This window comes from Toxoplasma gondii, chromosome IX (genome assembly GCF_000006565.2).
Source record: "Toxoplasma gondii ME49 chromosome IX, whole genome shotgun sequence".
Lineage (NCBI taxonomy): Eukaryota > Apicomplexa > Conoidasida > Eucoccidiorida > Sarcocystidae > Toxoplasma > Toxoplasma gondii.
The window spans coordinates 2,509,008-2,522,543 of record NC_031477.1 but is presented as its reverse complement, the minus strand read 5'-3'; the positions used below and the strand labels follow the sequence as shown (position 1 = coordinate 2,522,543).

Genomic DNA, 13,536 nt, shown 5'->3' with positions numbered 1-13,536 from the left:
AACTCGAAGACTTTCCTCATCAAGCGCCTCCTAGAGTTCTCTTCAGAGTGCCGTTCAAGACACGCATTATGCCACGACCACTTCACCATGGCTGTATATGCCTATACATGCGTATACGTTCATTTTTGGATACAAACGCGGATATGTCTTATACTTACGTACAAGAGCAGAAGAGAGAAGTGTGATGACTGAAAGAGGAAACAAACTGTGCTTTCTAGAAGAGAAGCACACACTGCGCGGTGTGAGGCATGTACTGTGAATCGGGGATGGGGATTTTCGCGTGTTCAAGAAGTGAACAAGAAAGCCGATCGCACATGCGCTGGTTCCCGCATGAAACGTCTCGCGTCACTCTCTGTTTATTCCGCTGTCTGTTTTCCGTGAGTCTTCTGTTTCTCTCTTTTTCCGCGTTCTTCCAAAAAGAAAGTCCAAGCGGCAATCGCGGATCCGCCAACACGCGAGACTGAGAGGGGGTTGGGAGAAAGTGACCCCAGCGATCAACAGGGGTGGGATCCTGGGTGTTCGACGGTGGAAAAAACTCTCGTTACACAGTGTTCCCCTATTTTTCTCGCTCTTGCCCGCCTTTCCATTTTTGCCAAAGACATTCGAGTTCCTTAAAAAGTGGTGGAACGGAACTGCGTCTGTCCGGGCGCTTCCTCCGCTAAAACTGTCGCGAATCTGGAACACACGCGTTCCGCCCTCACCTACACGCAGCTGACCTCGGTTCTCTGGACGGAGTGCAGAAGGAGGCCGGGGACTGTGGCGCGACGAGTTTTTTTTCGTTTTTTTTGACTTTCTCGAGAGTGACGGCTTCTCTGATCGCAGGCGGGGGTGCGTAAGCGGCGTTCTGTGCAGAGAAATCCACTTTTCGCGTGTCTGCCACGCCCTCCTCCCCCCACCTCCCTGCAGCTGGTGGGTGGTTGGTGCTAAACGGGCAGTTTTCACAGCTTAACAAGCTTGTCTTCTGTGCTTATCCACAGGTTTCAAGTTCGCTGCAGAACCGGATGTGTCTTTCGGCGTGAACGAGAACCGCGAACAGACGTCTTTTCCGCGGAAGAAGGCGGCATCGGCTCGGCGAGTCGTTCAGCCGCAACACCTCGCGTCTGCTGAGGTCCCGCGAGACAGCAAACAGCGAGGGCGCGACAGACCGACGAAGAAAGAGATGATGCAGAAGAGAGCGAAGGCGAGGAAAGAAGCAGGCAGCCAGAACTGGAGAGCGGAGGACGGACCCAAGGCGAAAAAGCCGGAGACGACCGAATCAAATCCGCACGGGAGTTCGAGAAGACAACACAGTGTGTTGAGGCCCCGAGAGAGGAGAGAGGGGAGAGGGGAGAGGAGAGCGCAGCCGGTGTGAGAAGAAACGGGCAAAGGACGAAAAGTACGACGGCGAGTCCGAGGACTCACGAGCTGGAAAAAAGAGAACTCGAGAGTGTATGCGCAGCGAGGAAGAGAAGGTGAAAACACGCGACAGTCGACACACACAAGAGAGGAAGAGGCAGCCAACAGGTGACCCCCGAGGGAAAGGCGAAAACGAATGTTTCTTTCTTCGTTGTCGGAACTTTGCCGACGACGCGGGAGAGCGACTGTGGCCCAGGTGTCTTGCGACCAGCCTGCTTTTTCACTTCCTGGACCGTCCTTTTCTTCTGCTGTTCCCCAGGACGCGTTCTCGTCTTTTCGTCTGCACCTCTTTCTCTCTTCTGTCGAGAGCTTTTCTTCCTTCTGAAACCTTCTCATTTCTTCTCTTCGTTCGGTTTTTTTCGCCTTCTTCCACGAGCCTTTTCCTCGACCACACTGTTCGTCGACAATGCCCCGAGCGTCTCTGCGGAACAGACGAAAGAATGGATCACTTCACCCGTCTGCATCTTCCTCCCCGGAAGGCGAAGAGAGAGTCTCTCCATCTCCTTCCCTTCTGCTGTACTCTTCTTCCTCTGATACTTCCTCGTCATCTTCTCAAGTGTCTCCTTTCCCCGCTCCTAGCGGCGTAGCTGTCCAGACCTCTGGGCTGCAGCGACAGGCGCACGAAGGCGAACCGCGCTTGCCGGCTCTTCCAGAGTCTTGCCGTTCTCCGAAACTTCTCTCGAACTTCCTCTCTCTCTCTTCTTCCTCTTGTCTCTCCTCGTCCACTTCGTTTGCCTCCTCAGCGCCTTCTCACCCGCAGCCCAAGTCCGAAAATGCGCTTCCTTTACAGACGGATGACGACGGTGGGTCGGCGTCCGTCTCCGGGGAAAACACCTGCACCCTTTCGCTGTTTGCTTCTCCTGTTGGTGCGGCCATGCAGGAGCCTTCGCCGTCGCTTCTCCGCTCTCCCTCTCGAGGCCAAAGACAGGAGATTCCCCACGGCGACTCGAAGCCGTCCCCGAGCCTCGAGACTCGCGGCTTCGGCGCGGAGAGGCTGCTGTCTCCTGCTCTTTCGGCTTCTGCTTCTCTCGGTTCTCGTACTCGTGACGGCCAACAAGTTGAAGGAAGAAGCAGAGGCGAAGGAGAAGACGGAGGAGAGTCTCGAGTCCGAGGCCAGGCAAACAGCGAAAAGAGAGCTCAGGGGTCTCCGCCGTCGTCCCCCGTCCTCTGTCCTGCCTTCTCTTCTCCAGTGCCTTTCCAGACAGATGGATGCTTAGCGGCTTCGTCTGTTCCTTCCTTTTTCAGTTTTTCTTCTTCTCTGCGTTTCAAGGAACGGCAGGGAACTGGACCCGCAAGCGACAACTTCACTGGACAAGAGGACCGCGTCTTCTTCTCGTCCTCCTCCTGTTCCTCCTCTGCGTCTTCTGCAAATGCCGTTCCCCTCTGCTCGCGCTACCGCACACCCAAGAGCCTCGTGGAAGAGGAGAGAGAGACAGGTCACGCGTCAGGACCTTGTCTCTCCTCCTTCGCCTTCTCGCCGCAGAGAAGAGAGAGAGAATTCGTCTCCTCTCTCCACCTCCGTGCGAGCGAGAGTCTCAGCCGCAAGCGGCTAGCCTTCTCCTCTCCCGAGAGCGTTGCGAGTGCGGCGCCAGTCTGCTCCTCGCTCGGCAGGGAGGAGAAAAGAAACTTCCTCTCCCCAGTTCTAGCCCCCCGGCCGTTCGAGAGACACACAGATGAGAACATGGAGACAGAGGAGAGGATGGAGACGAAGGAGAGGATGGAGGAGACAGAGGCGAACAAGGAGAGAAAGGAGAAGAAGGAGAGCACGTGGATGGGAGCTAGAAGCAAAGAGGTGCAAGCGAAGAGTTCTAACACAATGTCTCCTCTCTTGTTCTACAGCGAGCCGAAGAGGAAGGAGGGAGTGGAGGGGAAGCAGTCGCAGGGACAGAGATCTCTGCAAGGCAAAGTGAATGTTGAACCAAGTGTCGAGATGACTCTCCAAGTGCATGAGCGAGGCCGCAGTCTGTGTTTCCGAGGAAACGTTTCTTCTCTGCAGAGAGGAAGAGGAGGAGAGAAAGAGAGAGAAGCCAAGGCACCCACACAGAGAGAGCATCGGACAGCGGACAAGGAGCGAGAGGCGAGAGAGAAGACGGATCACAAGACAGGCAGGGAGCGAGAGGAGCTGCAGGAGCACAGACAACGCAGAGAAACGGGAGAGAAAGGAACTCCCAAGAAACGGAAGCCACGAGCGACAGCACCCTCACGAGAGGAAAGAAAAGCCTTTCTGAAGGAGAGGAGGCTCGGAGGTGCCTTTGCATGCACGAGAGAGAGTTCGCGGGAGAAAGGGGAGAGGATATCGTCGACGTCTGTGACTGAGAATGCGAAGGATGCACGCGCGAACGAAGAGGCCGACTGCGTCGAAGCAGTCACGGATCTCTGGGAGCGCGGTCTGCTGTCTCCAAAGGCTCCGAGAGACAGGTCTCTGGGCTATGGTTCCTCGCACAGCAGCCCAAGGAAATCCGTTCCTCTTTCCTTGAAGGAGACGCGAGTGGAGACGACGCAGGCGCAGACAGACAGCCGACAGGCCGCGCCTGGTGCGGCGGAGATAAGCGGCCAAGGAGACCGATGTGAAGAGCAAAAAGAAAGAGAGGGGGAGGAGGAGGAAGAGGGAGTGGAGAGAGAGGAGAGGGGAGGCAGAGACGACGGGCGCAGAAAAGAAGAAATATACATCGATCCTCAGGCGTTGAAGTGGATGGCACCCTTTTGCGCGGACGAAGACCAAGTGTTGACGCGCGCTCGCCGTCGCCGCAACTCTGTGACTGTGTTCCATCACCTCCATGAACAGACAAAAGGCCTCGCTTCTCGCGCAGGTCCTCTCTCCCTCTCAGACGCGTCGCGGCCTCGGAGAAGATGCACCAGAAGCCGCAGCCGGAGTCTGAGTGTGGAGAGACCTGAAGAAGCAGCGACAGGCGAAGAACGCGCGGGCAGAGGAGAGAAGCAATCGCGCGAAGCAGAGACCGAGAGAGAGAAGGAGGGACCAGCAAGAAAGACGGATGAAAAACGGAGAAATGAGACACGCGCAGAGGCAGGGGAGAGGTGTGAGGACGGACGAGCGGCTGAGCTCGGCCTGAAAGAAGGAAAAGAGAGCAGGCGCCTTTCGAGTTGTCTGCAAGTTGACGAAGGCGGACGACCGAGTCGTCGGGGGCCATTCTCGCAAGTCGAGGAAAGTAAAAGGTCTGAGAAGAAAAGAGACCATGAAAAAAGAGACGCTGAACCTGTTTTCCAGAGTCGCGTCAGCTCAATGGCGCACCGCCGAGCCTCTTCGGTTTCGTCATTTTGCGATATCGCTTCTCCCCGCGACTCTTCAAAATCGAGGGTCGAGGCATCGAAACCCAGAGTCTCGGAGTCGCGCGTCGCTCTTTCGCCTTCGCCATCCGGATGGTCTCTCTCGCCTCGAAAACCTGCGTTCTGTTCTCCTCTCTGTTCCCCGGCCAGGCGTGGACGAGCGTCGTCCTCTGACTCCGCTGCGCTCGCCTTTCCTCTCTCCTCTGTCTCTTCTCTCGGTTCTTCGCTTTCGCGAGCGTCGCCTCCGCGAGTCTCTGGGAGTTGGAGTCTTCCTCTCGCTGAAGTCATGTCTCCGTCGTCGCCGCCGCGGAGTTCAACGGCTCTCCGCCCACAATGTCCTGTGCTGTCTCCAGCGCCTTCTCTCGCGTCGTCTTCTCCTCGCTCCGCCTCGCGACAAACAGAAAATGCTGGAAAGACTCTCGAACTCGACACTTCGTCCACGCTGCTGGTTCGTCGGTCCCCGCGCCTCTTCGCTGCTTCCCTCGGATCTTTGCAGTCCTCTCCTCTCTCGTCTGGCTCTCCTTCGCTCTGCTCGCAGGGAACTCCTCATGTCTCCTCTCTCCGTGGCTCTCCACTGCGCGCTTCCTGTGGGATCGTTGTGCCTTCCTCCTCGAAAAAGAAGGAGAAAAGCGAGGGGAAGAAGGACGGAGAGGAGAACAAGCAAGAGAAGAAGAACGCGGAGCAGAAGAAAGACACGGACGAGAAGAAGAACGAGGAGGGGAACAGAGCGCAGAAGAGCGAAGCATCTCCTGCAAAGGAGAAAGGCCGGCGTGTAACGCGGCTTCCAGAGGCGGAGGAAAGACGCATGCGCGCGTCGCCAGAGAAGGACAGATGTCTAGGAGGTCCGAGGAAAGCAGCTGGGAAGCGCGAGACACGCGGGAAGGAGCAAGACTCTGTTCCACGAGAAGACGTTCAGCAGAGCTCTTCTGTTTCCTCATCGGCTTCCTTCGTGAGTACTCGTTCAGACTCCTTGCAAACAGATAACAGCGATCGAGTAAGCGGTCGCGCCAGTAAGAAACTCCGAACTCGTCTCTCTCCTCCCGCCACTCTCCCCACTTCCTCTTCTTCGTCGCTTTCTCTCTCTTCCTCTCGTCTTTCTCTCTCTTCTTCCTCTGGAAGGCGGGCAGCTTCCATGCAGCAGGCAGACTCGCTCTCGTCTGCAGTTTCTCTCGCGCCTCAATATTCTCAACCGAATTCGAGGCGGCAGAAAAGCGACGGAGATTCGGTGACCAACTCGTCGCGGCTACGAGGGACCCGAGTGCGAACGGGGGCTGATCTTGCCAGGAAGGCGAGAATGGAGACAACTGGAAAGAAAGTCGAAGGCGAGAAGAAAGAGGAAATCGAGCAAAAAGAGGAGGGGGAGATGGAAGAGGAGACATGTGCAAAGAATGGGCGAAAGGCCTTTCGTGGAAGAGCCCCCGCATGCAAGAGAGAGGCTCCAGGAAGTGTAGGAAAGATGGAGAGCAGAGACGCCAAAGAAGAGAAGGGGAAAACGACTGAAGATGACAAAAACGAAGAGGTCCATGCGAAGGCGGAAGCGGAGACAGTCACTTCAGAAGCCTCTGCAGATCAGGTGCCTTCTCTCCCTTCTCTCTCTGCGTCTTCTCTCTCTTCATCTTCTGTCTCTTCTTCGGGGGATGCGCCTTCTCTCTCTCTTTCTTCTCTCTCTTCTCTTTCTTCTCTTTCTTCTTCGGGGCATGCGCCTCGTGCGAGTTGCGAGCGACATGAACTGCAAGGAGGGGAAGACTGTGAAGGACAAGACTGCGCCGAGCCGAGGAAGGAACCGCATGCAGAGGGGGGAGACATGGCGTCGGCGCCCAGCTTCGACGAGAGTCGATCGTCAGAAAAGAAAGCTCAAGTGAGGCAGGTCAGGATTGGTGCCGTTGGAGAGCAAAGCCGCCAAGAAGAAAGAGGGGACTCGGCTCCGTTTTCCGCGGCGCTGTCCTCGGAGTCCGGTCGAGCTGCTGCGTCGAGAAGCGCAAAACCCTCGCTGGCCAAGCCGACGTCGTCGCTGGGGTCTCCGTTCCCCGGCACCTTCTGCTTCTCGTCGCCGTTTCGGAGGCGCGCCTCTTCGTCTGAGGCTTCCACGGAGCGCCAGACGTTGCTTGCTCCTCTCACTCAGCTCTCGGCCGCGAGGCACCGCCTCTCCTCGTCAGACGCCTCCGATGTGCGATCCGTCAGTGGGAGAAGCAGCGGTCGCTCCTCGTCTTCTGTCCTGCCAAGTTCGCGGCGCTCGTCTTTCTCGGCGGCCAGTCCGTGTGCCTCTCCGTCTTCGCTCGCGGCGCATGCAGACGACCAGGGATTGAGGAACTCGAGAACAACGTCGCAAGTGTCTGAGTGGGAACGACGCCGAGTCGAGGAGGAAGCGAAACATGAACGAGATCTGCAGCAGGCTCTCGACGACGACCTGGAACAGCAGGTCCACTGCATGCGCCAGAGCGGCGCCAGCGTGAGAGACGACGCGCAAGAGCCGAGCCCGAGAGACAGAAAGAGAAAGCGAGAAAGCGACGAAGCAGAGGCCGAATCGAGACGGGCAGACCTCTCAATGCACACTCCTAGCTTCCTGGCTCTGGATCCCTGTACGCTCGATCACGCTTTGCAAACGCGACAAAACCTGCTGCTCGAGATTCGCGGCGCGTCGCGCCCCTCAAAAAATCTCCCATAGTGTCTCCGAGACCCAGTCGTCATCTGCACGCAAATCTCCACTGCGACATACATAAATAAGTATATGTCGGCATACTTATATACGTATTTCTACATATACATACATATATATATATATATCTGTCTTTCTGTCTTTGTGGGCATCTGACAGTTGATTTGTGTTACTGTTTGTGGAGGTGAATCGGCCTGGGTGTTCGCTTCCTGAGGGCTGGCGACTGTTGACAGACACAGACGGCCTTGACCGCGTCTGCAGTGGAGAAATCGAGAGCTTCGACTGAGTGAACGAAGAGGCGCGTCTCTGCTTCTCCTTAAAGCACACTTGTTTGTTTGCAAGAGGAAGAACGTTTGTCGAAACTGTGATGGCAGATGTCGATTTTCATGTTCTGGAAACGAGGCAAAAGGCGAAAGTGGAAGTCCGTAAAGAAAAACATTTGCGTCCGGAGAGAGGGGTCTGCGGGTCGACCTTCCAGAGGCCAGGATCGAAGCGTTCTTTCGACAGCCTGAGGTTGAAACTGCTTTCTTTTTTTCTGATGTCTGTGGTGCCTGCAGTTCTCGTCGATGAGGCAGATGAGAAGCTACTGACAACGCAGCAGCTTCGAACGTATTTGTCTACAATCATCACAGGAGTGAGTCTCCCCTCCACGTTCCCTCGTTGCTTTTCTTGTCCCATCTGCTTTTTGCTCTTCGTTTCTTTCTGCTTTCCCTCTATCGTCGCTTCTTCCTTCTTCTCCTTGCACTCTTTCTCGCGGTGGCTCCCTCCCTTCTCTCGGAGGGAGACGATCATGGTTGAGGGGGAGAACCCAAGTGGAAGAGAAAGAAGGAGAAAAGCGACAACGCAGAGCTTTCGAAGCGGACAGTGCGCCACAAGTGAAAAGAGAAAGAGACAACTGTGTTCGTGACGGGGACAACGCTTCTTGGTGAGGACAGCGCCTTCTCCGGATCCCTGCGTCTCTTGTCTGTGCACAGTTGAGATGGAAAGGAGGAGACAGAACTCTTATACTTTCATCTGTGTCTCTCGAGAGAGAGCACATGCGCAGACAGGCTTCGCCGCGAGAGATCCGAGGCGGAAGTATTCGCGCAGAAGCCTTCGTCGGGGGGGTGGGGGTTCCAAGATGCTGTGCGGAATTTCTTCTTTGAGCTGGTGTATAAAATTCAAATGCGTCACAACGGTGTGCGTTCGAATCCGTAGCAGTCCGTTTATAGGTCGTGTCTCGGATCGATATGTCCTCGTTTTTCCTCGATCCTTTTTGGAAGAACGCCTGATTACGCAGACTCAGAGGAAGTCAAAGATGAAGCGACTCTGACTGCGTTCATCATATGATTCAGTAAACGGTCTCTCTTTTCCGGATTTTCGCAGGATCTGCGCGAGAAGTCTCGGGAGGCGCTGCTGTACATGGCGAAGGCGTGGAGCCTCCAAACTCACACGTCAACCGGCGTTCGTAAGTCTTCGGCGAGTCCGCATAAAAGCGAAGAAAGGAACAAGAAGCTCGGGGGAAAGGAGCGAAGAAGAGAGAGTGTAAGGGGACATATATATATAGAGAGAGCGAACAAAAGAGACACAGACAGAAGGCACTCACCGATGTCGAGACACATGGAATGAAGCAGAGCTATCGAGCTCCACCCTGAGGGCCTGAGCTGGGCAATCCTTCTCCCCAAGGGCGGCCACAATGTCAACACAGACACACTGCCTTGGAGACTTTTTTGTCTTTCCAGCGAGTTCGCGGATGAATTTTGCGAACGTCGGCGAACGCTTCGTTCCTCAAGCTGCTCGACGGGTCCAAGGTAAGCTGCTTTGGCCATCAGCAATGTGCCAGCGAAAAAGTGACGCGAAAGTTGCGAAACGAAAGTTGGAGAGGACAAGGGCGCACACCCGTCGCTCTGGTCTTTTCTGTTCTCTTCAAGGACCTCTCAGTGTCGAGGAAAAGAAACTGATGTTTGCGACTTATCCACATGGAAAGTCATATCCCCTGACGCGGACTCCCCCTCGGCCGCATCCTTTCCCATGCCGTCCTTACGCAGCTGCCTCATCTCTCTTTTCTCTCGCTTCGTTTTGTCTGTCCATTGTGCAGCTGTAGAGGTGTACGTTGATATCGAGACGCAGCATTGCCTCACTGAAGGCTGATGCGACCTCTCTGCTTCTAGCTTGTCCTCTGTCTCTGTCGATATATATGTATATATATATGTATACATGTTTATGTATATATATATATATATATATGTATACATGTATATGTATATATATATATATATATATATATTTATATGTATGTATACATGTATATGTATATTTATATATATATATATATATATGTATATGCATATTTATGTATATTTATATGTTTGTATATTTGTATAGTCGCCAAGCTGCCCCGGCGTGTTCCGTCGTATTTCAGGACTCGATGTGCTCTACTACTTTTTCAGCGTCGCTCATTCGCTCTTCCTCTGTCGATACACTACAATAAAATAGAAACGGAAAGCGTCTTGAGTCCCTTGGAAGAAAGCGTTTGTTTTGCAGTTCGTTCTGGTGTGCGTTCCTCGATGTTGTCTTAGGCAAGGTACTGCCGAAAGAACGGCGCCGGCACTCGATTCTTCGGTGCAGCAGTAGCGCAGTGTTCGACGGAAGCAGAGAAAGTGAGAAAAAGCTTTCCACTTCGTCTCGTTCGTTCTGCGTCTCCTTCCTGTCAGATTGGAGAGGACGGTTTTTCAGCCTCTTTTCGGGGTGCTTGCAGAAGCATGCGTTCTGTTTTTCTCACGTCTTTCTCTGTGTCGCCTGTCTCCCCTTTCCTCGCCTTGTTCTCTGTCTCTGCCTCTCTGTTTGCGCAGTTGTCTCGGTTTCTCTCCCGACCGCCCACCTGCGTTTCTCTGCGTTTCCGAATGTCGTTCGCTGAAGTCGCTCGGCGCATCTGGAAGAGACTGCTGTGCACCGGGGAGTCACAGAGAGAGAACAAGGGAGAGCGGGGACAAGGGAGGTGGAGAAGAGAACGGGTCACGCAGAGAGGCACAAGCTACTCGCGTGCGTGTCAGCGGTTGCGTTCAGCGTTTGGAATCCGTTCTTTTTTCGTTTTCGTTGCGCTACCAATTTCAGACGACAAACCGGAGAAGCTGAAGCGTCGCAGAATATCCTTTTCGCCATTCAACAAGGTGAGAGCAGGTCTGCGCTTCTTCACGGAAGCCCTGTAACTTCCGTCCTCGTTTCGCCGTGCGCTCACTCGCATCTGCTGACACCCTGCAGAGATGCTTTTTCTTTGACGTTTCGAAGGTTTCTTATTCGGCTAGTCTCCTCGAAACACCGCTGCCTTGTGCCCCTCCTCTTCCAGCACTCTCCATTGGTATATATATATATATATATACAAATACATATATATATACGCATATATCCGTTCATTCTGTAAATTCGCAGATATCCATATATATAAATATATATCTTGCACAGTCGTTTGTTTCTGGAAAGAGTGTGCTGTGAAGAGGCGCAGCAAGTCTGCACTTTGCTGCCCCCCCTCGACTTCGCAGGTGTCTTTTAGATTGTGCTGATCCGCTCTTTCGTGTTTCCTCAGGTCCAGTTGTACACTTTGGACGAGACGGAGAGACAAAGCAAGGAAGAGGCCGCGCAGCGGTCCTTCCAGAACGAACAGCAGCAGCTGCTGCTTCTCGAGAGGCAGCGCGAGAGTGCGTCTTCTTTCTCTGCTTCGTTTGCGTCGCCTCCCCTGTCTGCGTCGCGCGTCGACTGTGGCGCATCTCAGTGCTTTCCCCACGGAGACTGCGCAGCGTCCGAACAGGAGAACGGAGAGAAGGAGAACCGGAGGGGAGACGCAGATATGCAAAACGTCCTTTGTTCCCCCTTCGCGGGAGTTCCTCACTTCTCCACGCCGCCGCCGCCTGGTGAGAAGGCGCCTTCGTCCGACAGGGAGGCTGGTGCAGGCGCGCCTCCTTTTTCGTCCGTTTCCTCGGAGTTCTTCGTGGCTTGCCCGGGACAAGGTTGCTCGCCCCGCGAGAGCGGAGAAGGATTTCCTGAGGCCTCTCTTTCGCGACCTCTCTCCGCGCTCGGACGGAGCAGAGTTCCCCACCTAACTCCGCTCGCAGAGAATCGGACTGAGAAGCAGACCCGCGGAGAGGGCTCCTCGAGCTTCCGAAAGAGGGAACTGCTTTCGGCTCGGAGAGAAGACGAGAGTCCTCTCGGCTCTGCGGCGTTTGTACACAGCAAGTTGCCGTTCACGACGTCCCCGTCTTTCAAGCTCCTCCACGGCTCGCCAGAGGTCTCCAGAGTCTCAGTTTCTCCTTCCGCGGCCTCATCGCCCTTCGCCTCTGCATGCGCGCCGGGACTGCGGCGGGCACCGAGACCTGAGCTCGCCAGGAAGCAGACTCTTTCCTCAAGGCCTGTCGGGGGTGGGCCTGTCTCCTCGCTTCAAGATCTTCGCGAGACGCACCTGCGCGCTCAGGCGCCTTCTTTGTCAGTTCCGAAACCGGCGCTGGCTCCCTCCCCCTTCTCATCGCTCGCGGCTGTCTGCAGCCGTTTCTGCCTCCCGGACAAACGCGAACAATCTGAGCGGCGCCGTGCGTCGACGTTCGCGGACTGTACGAACACAGGGGGGTGCGAGGACGACGAAGAGAACCGAGAGAATCGCATGGCCAACGTGAGCCTGTCCAGGGCCGAGAGAGGAAGAGAAGAAACCGGTAAAGGCGAGAGACTCGTGACAGAGAAGGACACCGTCGGAAACGAGACCCCTGTGCAGTTCTACATCAGTCCTTCTGGGCAAAGAGTTTATCGCCGCGGGTCGCTTGTCTCCCCTGCGACGGTCTCTGGATTTCAGTGCTTCTAGGCACTGCGGAAGACTCTTCAGTGCTCAGACCCCCATGCTGCAGACCAAGAGAAGAGGAAAAGCCACCCTAAACGTCTGTTCTGTCCTATACAGAAAAATATCTTTATCCATGCATCTTGTGACACACCCATATATATATATATATATATATATGTGTACATCCATCCATCCATACAATTATATATGTATTTGTATTGCATATTCATGCAGTTCTGGATATAGAAGTAGATTTGTCTGCAGTGGCGTGTGAGAGAAGCGAGCGGTTGAAGTGTCTCCCGTTCTTCTCGCTTTTTTTCGGTGCTGGAGCTGGTGGAAGTCTCACCGGAGAAAACGAGTTTTTTCGAAACAAAGTCGGAGGCAGAGTCTGCTGTCAGTCTGCCCCGAACTTCGTCGAAGACGTTTTCGCAGGAAAACCAAGAAAAAGGAGGCGCCGGCGTCGAGTTCGCCCAGGCTCTTTCCTCTCCTTCGCAGGAAAGAAGCGTGTCTGTAGCTGTCCGTAGATCCACATCGCTGGGGTGTACATACACCGCGAGGCGCGAGTTCGTTTTCTCGTTCCTGCCTCAGCGGGAGACGGCGCACTCCGTTTGAGTTTTTCTGTTCTTTTGAATGGGGCAGAGGCCAGAAGCCTCTGTTTTTGTCCTTTTCCCTCCCTCTCGTTGTTTGACCCCAGTACGGAGGACTGCAGCTGGAGAGAGACCCGCGCTTGCAAATGCCTTCTGTATATTTTGGGGGGAGGGGAGTTTTTCAACTTTTCTCTCCGAATGGACTGGCTCCACGCCAGGGGCCGTGCGGACTGCGCCTCCCGTTTTTGAGTTTTTTGTATTTTTTCCGCGAGACACGCTTGCAGCGGAGAGCTGAAAACGACCCTTTCGTCGCCATGCGATTGAGGTTCTCTGTTCACTTCACCACGCATGCACTGCAGCTTTCTTCTCACGCCTTAGGTTTTGACGGAGCACCAGCGCAGAGTATGCCGCAGCTCTTCGCTTCTGAGGCGTCGCCTCTCGCTGTCGAAACGCTGAAGCGAATGCCAGCAGAAATCCGCATGCTCCTAGTATAACAGAGCCGCTGGGGGGACCCCTGATAGAGAATTTCGAGTCCAGTGTCTCCAGCAAGTGTGTGTGTGTAGCCTCAGCGGCTCTCAGGAGAAAGGAACAAAGATACTGTGCAGTTCAAGAAGAAAAGACTCAGACACGTCGTCAGCCTGAGAGGGAGGCGCCTGCCATGAGCGAGATGAAAGGTCACCGAGTAAGCAGAGGAAAGAATGTGGTGAATCAGGAACCGACCATTTTCACTCATCAGCAGGAGAATCAACCCGAATATGGAGACGAAGATAGAGATATCCACATATGATATACATCTCTATGTTTTTATATGT

At 54.6% G+C, this 13,536-nt stretch overlaps 1 protein-coding gene across 1 annotated transcript; it reads left to right on the top strand.

Moving 5' to 3' along the window:
* The first annotated feature begins 627 nt into the window (after positions 1-627).
* TGME49_288420 (hypothetical protein) lies at positions 628-13,028 on the top strand. The gene is made up of 7 exons (XM_018782030.1): positions 628-7,259; positions 7,894-7,970; positions 8,702-8,783; positions 9,058-9,126; positions 9,895-9,975; positions 10,430-10,485; positions 10,899-13,028. The coding sequence occupies exons 1-7, from the start codon at positions 1,802-1,804 to the stop codon at positions 12,159-12,161; spliced, it is 7,086 nt and encodes a 2,361-aa protein (XP_018636354.1). The 5' UTR covers positions 628-1,801; the 3' UTR covers positions 12,162-13,028.
* The last annotated feature ends 508 nt before the right edge of the window (positions 13,029-13,536 follow it).